Source organism: Charadrius vociferus, unplaced genomic scaffold (genome assembly GCF_000708025.1).
Source record: "Charadrius vociferus isolate BGI_N301 unplaced genomic scaffold, ASM70802v2 scaffold185, whole genome shotgun sequence".
Classification (NCBI taxonomy): Eukaryota; Metazoa; Chordata; class Aves; order Charadriiformes; family Charadriidae; genus Charadrius; species Charadrius vociferus.
In genome coordinates this window covers 5,704,885-5,718,917 of record NW_009648955.1, presented here as the reverse complement: position 1 = coordinate 5,718,917, position 14,033 = coordinate 5,704,885, and the positions used below count along the sequence as shown (strand labels likewise).

Sequence of the window (14,033 nt, the reverse complement as noted above, 5' to 3'; positions counted from 1 at the left end):
CTCCCTGAGGAGGCATTTTGCCCCGCAGTTGAAATCTTCAGTATCTCCCGTGTCCCTTAAGGTGACTCAGAAAGCATTGATAGCGAGAGATGGCACGTTGTTAGCGAGCACCGAGGCAGTATCTAGTTCCTTAGCTGCAGCATGTTACCCTGAAGCTATCTGCGTGTCTCCCTGAGGAGGCATTTTGCCCCGCAGTTGAAATCTTCAGTATCTCCCGTGTCCCTTAAGGTGACTCAGAAAGCATTGATAGCGAGAGATGGCACGTTGTTAGCGAGCACCGAGGCAGTATCTAGTTCCTTAGCTGCAGCATGTTACCCTGAAGCTATCTGCGTGTCTTCTTTCATAGCCTTAAAGCAGCATGCGGGGTAGAAAGACAGAGGACTGGGTTTTCTAGGCTTTGCTTCATCTTTTTTAAATCACAGTGTTGCAGGAAAGATGTTCCTATGTTCACTGGTTTTATGCTTTGGCTGCCTTAACTGTGAAAAGCACACCTCTAGGAGAGTTGAGGTCTAGCTCATTTCTGTCTCTGAAATACTCGAAGGCATGTAGTAACAGGAGATCCACTCATCAGATTTTATATTATTAATACTTTTCATGGTAGAGCTTTTGAAGACTCTCAGTTGTGTCCACACTTTGGAGCTCAAAATCCATATTTCTGTTTGAGTGTCTAGGAAATGTCCTACGTGTTTGAAAATGAAAAGTCTAAATCATCATATTTTTTCTGGAATATTTGCTTTCAGTCAGAATTACTATCTCTTAGTTATGATTGGGGAAGGTTTTCAGTACCGATAGTCAAGATTCCCTGTTGGTAGACAGATGGCTTTTTCTTCTGTCACTACAAATCATAGGATTAAAGTGTAATTGAAATGAATATATATTCCTGTGTTGGAGAGTTGATGCTAATTGCTGGGAAGCAGTGATGAAGAGCTGTTATTCAAGAGAAAGAAACAGCTGAGAAATAGCGATGGGGATGATGCGGATACATGATGTAGCAGACAGATGGAGTGGTGAACCAGAAGTGAGTCACTGAGATCTGAAACTAGGAGAGAGACTGTGCCCTTTTCTTTCTGGCAACTGTTTTGAGGTATATTTCAGGTTTAAAAGTCTTGCTACATGGAAATTATTAAGGAGTGATCATATACAGAGAGCCTGGAACAGCATGCTAATGAATGACACGTGCTTTTGAAAACTGATTTGCCATTTCCAAGTTTGGAAGCTATAGATCTAGGAGCATGTTAGGCTTATCTTGCCACTGAACAACCACTGGCTCCAGTCATTGTACCCGATTTCCTACAAGTTGCTTTGTATGTAACTTAGGAAGCATGCATTCTGGAAATCTGGAGCTCTCTTGGCTCCGCAGCTTCACTGTGTCTTTCTGGTGACTTACTTCTTCAGTATTCCATAATGGAATGGAACTTGCCCACAACTGCTAAGTAAGGAACGGTCCTTTGAGGTTCATAGTAAGGCAGCATTTATGTGGTGATGGAAGATCTTGTTCCGTGTGCATTGGTATGTAACGGAAATAGAACCTTTTCTGTAAAGTATTTGTATACTATTAACTCCGCAAAGGTACAGCAAATTTATGTGTTCTTAATGAGGAAAATGAGATGAAAAGCTCTCCAAAACAGTCTTTGTTTCCTGCCTTTCTGTTTTTTTGGATAATTTAAGCAAGTAGTGTCTTCCTACGTAGAATTCCAAATGCAGATTTTGTGCAAATGTGTGTATTTCAGCTCCATGTGATGGTGTAGTTTCAGTAGAGAAGTTTGTTAATGTGAAGGTTAAAATGCTAGTTGGAATGGAACTTCAGTGCAAAAAAGTCCTTATTCGTTTCTCCCCTTCATATCTGCCACTGTGCATATATGAAAAGATAAATCAAAAAAACTGACCGTTTTGGATATTTCCTCTATTTAGTCTGTGGAACCATCTTAAGTGAACTGGAGATCTTGAGGATGCCATTCTGGATCTCCTGTTCTATTCTGTTGCTGTTTTAGCTTGGCATGTTTCATTTTGCCTTTCATTTTTCTATGTAGGAGTGAAAATTGTTTTGATAATAACTCCAAGCTCTTATTTATAGCCCTTCACTCTTAGTGTTTGATATTGGAAAGTGCCTTTATTCCTTTTTTTTGATAAACGTAGGAAAAAAGAGGTGACCTAGCTGTCCCAAATTCATCCAACTACTCATTGGCTGTCAGAAGAGTGTCCTGACAACTAAGGCAGACTGTTTTTTTTCCTAAAATGTTACTTCAGCTTTTTATTTGAAAGATTAATTAGGCTTTACCTCATGTAGCATTATAAATAAGGGAAGGTATGTTGCACTTTTGCTTCCATCCTGGAGTGTATTCTCATCTCCCTCTGCTTCTAGTTTTTGAAGAGCTGTGAATTTTGGGAGACAATATGTTAATAAATACACTGATACAAAGTCAAAGAGAACTTTCTTGTTATCCTTGAAGGAGTGGTCTGTTCAACTCTATCAAATATGGTCTGCTGGAGCAAATGTAGGATGTTCTAGCTTGTTCTGCAGGTAGTTGAAGTTATCACGATCTCCTTGTGAGACTGCGTATTCCCCTACCTCTTTACATATTTTTTTTTCTTGAAGTATGAGGGTTATAAGAAGAGTGCAGGCTCATGTTTCGCTTTATCTTACTGAACTGGGCAGCTGCCAAAAAGAGTGGTCCAGCTCTGTTTTCTTTTTGCCTGTTCCCAAGGCCAAGCCAGACCTTTCTGTTGCCTCTCTTATCCTGACACTGATGAATGTGCTGACACGGAAAATCCGTTCAACTTTCCCACCCCGTGGAAGGCTTTGGAAGAAGGATTAATTTGGATCATCTTGCCAAATTGATTGCTGCACACTTATGCTGTTTGAGAGGGAATGGAGCCAAGAACACGTGTTCTTGTGTTGGAGGGGAAGAAGGATTTCCCACGTGTGGCTCTTATGCCCTCCCACCCCTTAGAAGTATCCCATGGTTAAATATATGTATGGTGTAACGTTCTGTGGAAACACCTGTGAGCCATGATCAGAAATGTGGCTTTTACGTGGGCCCAGATTGTTCCTGTGATCTGTTCTTTTAGTAATTAAGCCAGTTCTTAATAAATATTTCTGTACCTTGTGTGCACTGTGTAAATGTACTGTGCAGGTTGGGAAGGTGATGTGCAACAGGCTGCTAGAGAAGCAACTGGGATCATGTTTGACTTCGGGTCTCATTCCTAGCTGTGCTTCTATTTAATGTCTCTTTCATTAATAATACACCATGTGTGTATATATTTTATATTTGGACGACCAGTTTTTTGTGATGCTTTCTTAAGGCAACTGTTTGGAACCTCGAGTGCAGATTTACTATCCCAGATTTGAACACTAGAATTAAACACTTTCAGATCAGCTGTCCTTTGCTACTGATTGACAAAGTTGGGTATTTCACAAAGCCACCTTTAGTTAAAAACCCCTCTGACAGTATTCTTTTCCATAAAATTTTTAATTTAGACTGTGAAAAGCTCTGAAATCAAACAGATGGTCTCCTTGTAGAATGACAATGTTGCCACTGTGATTTTTGAACAGTTTTATATGTCCTAAGGGTACTATACACAATGATTAAAAAACTGCTTGCTCTCACAAAATTGTTGATGGAATGGATTTGTTGTACAGTAGTCATGTAACTACAGAATTTTACTGAGTCAGTCACATTGTTTATTTACTATTTTATTGTTAATTGTTCCTTTTATTTGATATTGAAAGATCTGCTTAAGAAATTAAACACCCTGTTGTGTCTTGTTTAGGTAGCCAAAGATGTAATTGATTTGGAAACTGAGGGCACTTTTTATTTTTTACAGTGGAGTTTGTCTCCAGTTCTTTTGAGCCATGCTGCCTTTGAACAGCTTGTCAATCATCTTGCCACTCAAAATCTGATCTCCTATATTGAACTGTGTCTTGCTTGCTCTGTGATGAATGCTTCATTTTAAAAAATATTTTCGATGCTGCTCTGGTAGATGAGAAGAAGATAAACTTACATCATGTTTCATAAAAATAAACACAAAGCATTTAAGAAACTGCTTGTGATTATTAATGCGATTGTTTTGGTGTTTGTAGTGTATGTGCTGCAGTTTCCCTGATTTCTTATGTGCTGTTAGGGAATGAATGTCTTTTCACATTCAGAAGGAAACCCAAGGAACTTGAACGTATGCGTGTATTCTAGAAGAATATGACAGGAGTGTAACCTGAGGAGGTTACCCTTTCAAAACTAAGCTGTAGGACCTCTGATTTATCTTGAAGCAATGAAACCATCTCAGCTGCAGGCCCAGGAGCCGGTTTTATCTCAGTAACAAAAGTCTAGGAGAAGCAGAAGTTGGCTGCACATGTTGACAAAATGAGAGATTACCTAAATTACAGAATATTTCTGTAGGAGTTTAGTAAGTGCTTGTTTTGTTTGGAAAGCTACCTTGCCTAGCTGTATTTATGACTGTTTGCAAAGGAAGATAAAATTGACTTGATAGTATAAGGGAGGGGAGAGTGGAGGAGTTAAGAGAAAACCAGTACAGTGTAAATTCATAATCCCGATTTTTCACAAATCAAAATTGTTTATATTGCAATATATGCTAAACATCATAGAAGTGGAGAGATGATTGGATAATAACATGAGCTCAAAGACTAGAGAAATTTAAACATAAGACACAAGAAATGGGTTGTTGTTCTTCAGTAACAAAGTTAGGAAGATTGGGGGTGGGTGGGGGTTGTATATGTGTGTGTGGGTGTTTGTTTTGGTTTTTTTTTTCCTAGCAGTTGTGAATGTGTTCCATCTGTTCTAAAGTCTAATATTTTGGTTTGCACTAAAGGACCGTTTTTATATAAAATTAAGAAAAAAAAAATATCTCAACTTCAAAACTGCAGATACATGCTGCTTCTTGTCAAGAGCATTGCTCACGATAATTGCTATCAGAAATATGGAAATAAGGCTGTGATCATGATTGATGGAATACTTCTTTTTTGAAAAGAGATAGTGAATGTGATACAACTTGGACTTTCTTTAAGAACTTGCATTTTTAAATGTTTTGTGGCTCTTGTGAGACCGAGCTGTTGAGATCAGTGGGAATTCGATTAACAAAGATGTACTAGTAGTTATAACATTTTCCCAATTTTTTCTTTCAAAAAATATTAAAAATTATTTGCTTTATCTTTCAACTGTGAAATATAATTTAGGATTTGGGGACTTTTTTCTAATTCCTATTTAGGGTATGATTCTGCATGTCACTCATTCTGTTTCCCAAGGTTTTTTGAAAGTTTTGTTTCTGTAAAATTGACTGTGAAACCTGCATGAATAGTTCTGAAGTTAAAAGTCCAAATCTTTTCCCATTTCTCCTGTTCTTACTTTCCATTCCTCTAGATTTGGACTCAGCAAGATCGGCAATGCATCCTTGATACTTTAGCGCAATTATTACTGGATAAAGAATGTACTCTATTGATTGGCCGTCAAGTTCGGCCAATCTTGTTGGATTTGTTGGAAAGAAATGCAGAAGCCATTAAAGCTGGTGGCCAAATCAACCATGATCGGCATGAAAGACTGTGTGTAGCAATGAGCAAGCTGGTTGCTGACCACCCTGACGTTTTGCCGTGAGTAGTATAATGTCTTCTTGTGGAATGTTTGAACTTTGGGAGTATATGCTTGTCAGTCTTCAGTGGTGATGAGAGGTGGTGTTACAGTTTGGATTGTCTCCCACAATAACAAAGTATTTTGAATCGAAAGAATGATTTAGAAAACACGAGTCTTCAACACAGCTTATTTAAATGAAATTGTGTCCTAAGATCTAATGTGATTTTCATCTTAATGATCAAAAGAAAAGCAAAACAGCCGGCATGAAAATTGCTCACAACCAAAATCTCTGCATTTAAGATTAGACTTGCATCAAGTTACATAAGTAGGAATCAGTATTACTTTTTGAGTAAACAAGAGCAATCAAAGAGGCTTCACCAAAGGCAGTACTGTTTCCCCTTGATAATTAAGTATTGATTTAAGGTAAAATATCTGTTGTCAGCTGATTGCCGAAGTGGTTGTCTTTCCCAAGTGTGGCCTTACTTCTTAGTATACCGTCAATTACTGTTTCAGGACCTCTGTCCTGATGTTTTTATTAGTGGCTATTTTCCTTTCCTCTGGCGTAGATGTCTGTGTTCCATCTCTTTCTCTCTTTCTCTTTATTCTCAAGATTTGCTCTAAGATACTTTAAGAATACGTCACCAGTTTTCCAGAGGCTTTTCCTGGAGAGCTCAGATGCAAACACAGTCCGATATGGGCGCAGACGAATGAAGTTACGGGACCTCATGGAGGCAGCCTATAGATTTTTACAAAAGGAACAATCGGTTTTCCGGGAGTTATGGGACTGGAGTGTGTGTATTCCACTTCTAAGGAGTCATGACACTTTAGTCCGTTGGTAAGTTAACCCCCCAGATCTTCTCCATTGAAAATATGGATCTGTATCTTGAATTGTATTTAACAATGTTCACATGCAAGTAGAAAAGAATCTTCAAATAATACCAGAAAAATCTGTACCAATGGTATCTGTACCTGTTCTTCTTACCTGATCTTTTGAAAGCTGTAGTGATCTATCACAGAGTGAAACTTAGGCTAGCTCTTAGTCATGCATAAAGCTACGGTCTGGAGGATTTTTTCAAATAACTTTAGTTTACCCAAGTTGGAGTCAGGGCAGATGGTGAATTTATCACTTCACCTCTACTGTAAGCCTGTTGGTGCATTGCGTGCATTCTAGCGTGTTATCCTAGAAAAAAGCAGAGATGAATCTATTCTCGCTGCAATACATTACAATGATATATTGTACTATTCTGCACTGATACGCTATGAATGAGTTGGGTTTTTTCTGTTGCTTGTGTATAGACATCTCAGTCACTGTAAAGTTTGGCTTATTTAAGCTATGGTTCCTAACTGGCCTTGTTGCAGACTTTGCGTGTAGTTTTGGGTCAGGTGGTTTGTGTTAGGTGTCTGCCTGCAGGGCTTCAACCTAGTCATATGATCTCCTTATTTATGTGAGTAGTAGTATTGATAGTGCCTTTTATTTATTTTAAGGAAAAGATCTTTAATCTTCTTTTTTTTTTTTTAAATAAATTCAGATTTGTGTTAGTAATACATAATTTTAAAATAAGGTGTATAATTTAGGAAGGGCGGGGACAAGAGTGTTGTCAAACCCATCAGCCATTTATGAAGCTCTGCAGGATGACATACACTTAGATGGTCTAGAAAAAAGAAATAGAATTTCTAATTCATTGACTAGAATTGGTTTATTTGGTGTTCAGCTAATAATCTTAAGTAAGTGAATGAGCTGATTTTTAAATTGTGCCCCGAACCTATCTTCTGGTAACTCTTCCCAGCTCTGCCCTGCGTCCCCCCCCAAGTTCATTGAAAGCTTTGTTCTTGTAAGGTAAAAACAGTGGTATAATAACTGGAAAATGTTTTATGATTTGTACTAAGTGTCCTTTTGTTGCGAGACAGCTTTATGTAGTAATGAAGTCAAGACTTGGGAGTTGTTGGCTTCTTTTGGCACCAAGTCTTGAGTTCGTTGTGTTAGGGTTATTTTAGAAATAGCATGAAGTAAAAAGCAATTTTGAAAGGGAGGAGAAGCAAAAACTAGGCAAAGAAAAGCTGATTTTCATTGTCTTATATGTTTACCTTCATTTATTTGGTAAGGTGCTCTCCCTTGCTATATTTCTTGATCATTCAGTCCTTCACAGAAAGGTAAGCTAGTTGGTGTATAAATGATAAAGTGTGCCATGATAGAATTGCTTTTCTTGGTTCTGAGATATTTCTCTAATCTTAAAGAGTGTTAAGTATAGCACTAAAATAATTTCTATGAAGAAGGTTTTCTGCATGTTTTTGCAAATTTCATATTTTGGTTTGCAATTGACAGTTGTCAAACTAAATTTCTTAAGACTATGTTATGACATGTTTTGTTCTAAATATAATTTTTAGGTATACTTCAAACTGTCTTGCTCTGGTTACGTGCATGAATGATGAGCATAAATTATCTTTCCTGAAGAAGATATTCAATTCTGAGGAGCTGATACATTTCAGACTAAAGTAAGAACTTCTAAAATCTTCAACACTATTTGTTTTTGTCGATGGCTTTCAGTTGAGTTAATAAACATGGACTTCACAGGTTACTAGAAGAATCTCAGCTGCAGAATGTGGAACAAGCCATTGTTTTGGCCAATCCGGACTCCTCATTTTGGCAAAAGGAGAAAGAACTGCAATATACACAAGGACATATTGTATCGGGTGACCTCTCTGCAAATATAGTAGCTGTATGTGGTATTGTGCTGCCTAGACTACAGCTTGTTTCTGGAGAGCAGGTAGGTAACCCAGGCTTAAGTCTGTACCTCTTTAAATTTTTTATTATTATTTTTTGAGAATCTGTAGGTGTGGTCAGCTGACTTTATTTCCTGCTTAAATGGTATTGAGATACTGTGGGTAATGTGTGTATCTTTAGCGTTCTTGATGTGTGTGGTAGGGTAGTGTTGCATAATATAGACACTGCAAAGAAGCTCTGCAGTGGAATAAAGCAATGAAGGTGTAATAGTGCTGTTCGGTTTATCTTCATGTAGCTGTTCTTACCAACATACTGCAAAAATAATACACAGCCTTATGTAGTATCTCCAGTATGAGTTAGGGTAATCTTCCATAGCTGAGCAAAGCCAGGATCTGGCACAGTTGCTTTTGCCTGCGTGAAGTAGTTTTTTGTGCTATACGGACATCTGATAGACAACCTTTCTCCAAACATATTCCTAGTTCTTCTCTTAAAACAAAAGAAAACAAGGCTGCTACATACTCTTCTAGAAGGCAGAAAAAGGGGAGAGGAAGTGAGCAAGAACTTTGTGAAATGTAATGCATAATGTAGTATCTTATAGTTTTAGGGAGTCCATCGAAGGCATAAACATTTTTGAGCAAACAGTATTTAACCTTTTTTCTGTTCATCTTGAACTGTTCAGGTGGTTCTTTGTAGCTGCAGCCAGTATTCTTGACTGTTTTTCTCATTTAGGTACAGTTTTTAGCTCGTAGCTGAGTGTTTCTGTTTCATTTTGCGACACTGATCTACAAATGAAGGACAAAGAAATGAATGAAGACTACCAATGTCCAGAACTTCTTGAGAAACAGAAGCAAGGAAAGAGGAATTTCCTCCCAAATTCTCTCCTCTCTCCCAGCTTCTGTAGTTGAATTTGCTGTATTCTAGCTTTTTTTTTTTTTTTTAAAGTGGGATTGAGAGTGTGGTTTGAAATCCATTGCAACAGGGGAAACTGTAGAGCTGTTTAAGGAGATTGTTATTCCTGTGCCAGTGTCATTGCTGCTGCAGCTGTGCTGAAGCTAGGCCATGCTGTAAACTGGATTGCTGAAAGGACAGGGAGGAGACAACTTCCCAAAAGGCATACTTTTATTTTTTTAATAGCCACAGGTGTTTCACTGATCTGGTATACAGTGTAGTTCCAGTTACGCTGGGGAGGTTCCAGTAACTGCTGAGGAGGTCTGATGAAGAGGTAGGAGCAAACTGTGAGGGACAGCAGGTACTCTTTTAAAAACTAGCATTGTTACCAGAGAAGTAAATAAAACTATATCTGAGAAGAAGATCAGACTTAAATAAAAGACATTTATTTTGTTGCGGTATATACTGTGATTTCTTTTCTCTATCTTTTGGCAGAAACCCACTAATTTTTGTGCCGTATACTGATGTATAAGTGACTGTAGGAGAGTCAAAATATTTGACATTGATTAAGTACCATTCAATAAACTACATTCATTGCATTTTGAATAAAATAAAAATGTTACTGAATTTACCTCACTTTTTTCATGCATTGAGTAGTTTAATGATCTTATACGTTGGCTTGTGCAGAAAGAAGTAAATACAACAGTCAATATTCATACTTGCATCACCTCAATCTAACTGCTGTTTGATTTGTCCTGTGATTTAGATCCATTCTGATGACTTAATTTCACTCATATTGCAAATTGTATTTGACTGACATGTGTTATGATTGAATAGTTACTATGTCTGTACTGACAACTTAGTGTGAACTCCCTTTGGGAACAAATTGTACATATACTTTATTAAGTGTTTCACCTATAATAGGTTTTTGATGAAATCTATTTTAATATCTGTCATTAAATACAGCTTTAGAATCCTTTATTTTATTTGATATGTGTTGACAGATCTGCAGGCCAAAATTTCCTAGTTGTCAGACTCACTTTCCTAATTGTTCTGTGTTGTATAACCTGTAAAAAAAAAAAAAAAAAAAAAAAAGTAATTTCAGTGTAGTAACTCAAATTTTATGTTTGAACAGGAAAATGACACCAGCCATTTTGTTTTGGTTGAATCTGCCTTCACAAATCTTCAAAATCTTGCTATTGCTGTAGCGTGTCAGCGTCCTGTTTTATTAGAAGGACCAATAGGATGTGGCAAAACTTGTTTAATTGAGTATTTAGCAGCTGTTACAGGAAGAGCAAAGCCGCCTCATATTTTAAAAGTCCAGCTTGGAGATCAAACTGATAGTAAGGTAACTGATGAAGTTGTTTTGTTGTTCGATGATCAGACATAGTTTTACTTAAAGCATGGGCTTAATTTTCTAATAAGACAATGTTTAATTTTTACCTAAAAACCCCACAACTCCCAACTCTGTAGTATTGGTGTTACTATTGGTGAGAATAAATAAATAGGAAGCAAAATCACAGTTAAGCTTCATCAGGTTATAAATTCTGTGCATAATTCTGCTCTATCTGTTTCATTCAAGTTACGTTTTATCAGGGTTTTTCTATATGGAAGAACCCTGTTGAATTTTTATTTTTTTTTAATTAAAAAAAGATTTTTAATGGGGAAAAAAAATATTCTAAAATGACTCAAGCTTATGCCGAAGGCTGTATGGACAGTTTTATTTCCGTTTAAGTGAGCTAATGTCAGTTTAATCTGATCCCAGTTTTTTGTGGCAAAGGTGAGATGAAGTAAGATCCCGTGATGTTGAGGACATTTGCACTGACATGATAGTGATCTAGCTCTACCTGTAGAGATGAAACTAGAGGTGAAGATAATTTCACATTTTTCTGGTTTTGCATATCTAACTTTTGAGCTTCGATCGATTTATATTGTTTGGCTCAATTGATATTTAGTTTTCCAAGGTGGTTAGTCTACCAGAAGTGTTATCAGAAGGTTTTTGTTAGCATACATAAGCACCTTCTTTACTTGCATAGAACAGCTGATTTCACCATCTCACAACTGTTCTCCCCAAGAGTATCTTTTCATATACGTGAGTAAGACCACCATATTAAGAAAAAAGTGATAAAGTTCAGGGTACAAAATATGTAGTAGTGAAACCATAATCTTAATTATTTAAGGAATGCTTTAATGTGGAATTTACAACTATACTGAGAAGCATCCGGTTTTGTACCTTTTTGTATCTTTGTAAAGCAAGTTTTGTAACTTGCTTTACAATTCCTTTTACTATTTCCTCTTCCTATTTATGGTGGCACAACTCTGTAAATTCACTTCCAATTACCTGTTTAATTTGAATTACTGTGTTTTAGTTAGATTATCATAGATATGTAGGGGTGAAATTTTTTTTTCTTAGTTAAAAAAGCATAATGCTGGGCACAGATTACTAGATGGATTGTTTAAAAATGTGGAGGTTAACTAAGTGTTACTTGTATACCAACTTTGGTCATTCTTGTAAGTTTATACTCTGAGTTTTTAAGGGATGTAATTAACAGGTCTCTAATTTGCTGATTGTTTCCATCATAGACGCTGCTTGGTATGTATCGTTGTACAGATGTACCAGGGGAGTTTGTATGGCAACCTGGAACTTTGACACAAGCTGTTACCAAAGGTCATTGGATACTTCTGGAGGATATTGATTATGCTCCTCTGGATGTGGTATGTAGGTTCATGTTTGCTGTAAGGTGCTGGTCTTAGGGTCCGTACTAGCAATTTTTGAAGTCTAATAACCACGATTTCTGCAGCAGCATGCTGAAAATACTGCCCCTTTAAAAGGGGTTGGAAGGAATTAACCTGTCTTTCACGTTAGCACACCACATTAATTTTTGTCGTTGTTTTAGAGTAGTCATGACAGTGCCACTGGGGCCAAATTTCACCCTGAAGCTTTGAATTGACGCTGATAATGAACTATGTGTGTTTTAAATCATGTTTTAATATTTGAAAACAAATGTGGCCCCAAACACCACAGAATATTGTCACTATATTAGAGTGGTGCTGATTTTTTTGGTGTTCTGTTTTGTGTCTTTTTAGGGTATTTTTTTGTTTGTTTTGTTTTTCTTATACATTTTTTACCTCTGACTTGGATATTAAAAATGTGTTGTTACATTAAGCAGTATAGGTTTTAACATATTTCCTGTTTTCTGCTCCAGAATGACTAGTTACACTGTCATCCTTCCCTTTTGAAGTAATGGCTGCTGAAAGCATGTCTTCTGCAAAAACAGTGTTACAGAGATGTTTTGCTGTATAGGCCTGCTGGACATCTTGCAGATAGTTGTCTTCTTTCATATCTGTTCTGTAAAGCATCCTTTGTGTGACTGAATAACCTGACAGCTTGTTTATTGAGTTCTAGGCTTCTGAAATACAGGAAATTTATAAGAAAGACAAGAAATACTGCTTGTATATACTAGACAGTTTTTCACTGCCAGAGGGTCATGCATTTATTTGCTTCTCTGGACTCAGCTTATTGCACTCATCATAAGCATGCCATGAGTAGTATCCTGCATTCATCTCTCCCTTTCTTCAGGTCCTCCCTGCAGGCATCCTGCCTCCTTTCTCCATATCAAAGTCTCCATGCTTGGGTCCCTCTGTGCTAAGGGATCATTGTGGTCCTACCTCCCTTTTTTCCTTCCACCATTATTACTGTCCTTCTGCATGGAAGAATAGATTCTTTAAATAGATATGCAATTCTCCTGGGGGTAGCAGGGTATACACTGAAAAATGTTGACGTTTAAAAATGACATCATTGAGATGCAGGTTATCTTTGTTCAGGCAGATGAAGAAAATAAGGCTTCTGAGGCAAAAGTGTCTAGTAATTAATGTGATAGTTCAAAATAAATAACTTTGATTTGGACTTGCAGTGTAAGGGCATTGGTCTTTACACTGTCATTTCCATTCTCTTATCATTAAATTTGGATATAGGAGAAATAAAATAGGTAAACATTACACCTGTGACTTCCAGTGCTGATTAAAATTACTGAGGTCTGTAAGTTCCTGTTAGCATCACCTGGAAGTGCAATCTGTGGGAATGGCAGTTGCTGGCAATGTAGTGGTGCTCAGTGGAAGTGCTGTAGCATCTCAATTGTGAAATGAGTGTGGATGGGTGTGCTGTCTGGTACAGTTTCACAAAAAAGATTTGTTTTATAAATTTTCTTCTTTTCTACAGATCTCTGTGCTGATTCCTCTTCTGGAAAAAAAAGAGTTGCTGATTCCTGGTCGTGGTGACTGTTTAAAAGTAGCATCAGGATTCCAGTTTTTTGCAACCAGGAGGTAGGTTTGTAAAGTTAAATGAAGTTAAGAGCATGGATAGCCTATTTTTAAGTCAAAGAGAGGGAAGTGCAAGGTACTTGGGCAGGAGTATTTTAGCAATTTCCAATTAACAAGCAATAGAAACCATACAAGTTGTGAAAGGATCTTTTTTGCTTTAAAGCAGCCTTATATTGTTACTGGGTGAATCCAGTCTTTGTACAGAAAGGTCACTTTAACAAAGCTGAGGAATGAAACTTACCAGGAGGAATCCAACAAAACCAGCCCTTCACTAAAACAAAATACCACTCTTAGCAGTTACTGTGTGAAGAAGGTTTATGATCGATATTCACAAGATATCTTGACTTGCTAGTTTTAACAGCACCTGTGTAAAATATTTCTTAGTTTTGCTGGTCTTGGGGGTAGTTGGTAGTCTGACTACTCAATGATTAGTTTTCTGGGTTTTGGTGGTTTTTTTTTTTTTTTTATTCTACCTCCTTGAACAGTTGTATACACATGTTTCATGGAAGAGAATTTTTTAAGAG

At 37.2% G+C, this 14,033-nt stretch overlaps 1 protein-coding gene across 1 annotated transcript in view; it reads left to right on the top strand.

The window, feature by feature from the left end:
* Nucleotides 1-964: 964 nt before the first annotated feature.
* Nucleotides 965-14,033, top strand: part of MDN1 (MDN1, midasin homolog (yeast)) — a 100,381-nt gene continuing 87,312 nt past the window's right edge. Inside the window, exons 1-9 of the mRNA XM_009887536.1 lie at nt 965-1,018; nt 5,373-5,599; nt 6,190-6,414; nt 7,965-8,072; nt 8,152-8,344; nt 9,548-9,550; nt 10,325-10,537; nt 11,773-11,904; nt 13,409-13,512. Of these exons, the coding sequence (XP_009885838.1) occupies nt 965-1,018; nt 5,373-5,599; nt 6,190-6,414; nt 7,965-8,072; nt 8,152-8,344; nt 9,548-9,550; nt 10,325-10,537; nt 11,773-11,904; nt 13,409-13,512 (1,259 nt within the window). The remainder of the gene's footprint in view (nt 1,019-5,372; nt 5,600-6,189; nt 6,415-7,964; nt 8,073-8,151; nt 8,345-9,547; nt 9,551-10,324; nt 10,538-11,772; nt 11,905-13,408; nt 13,513-14,033) is intronic.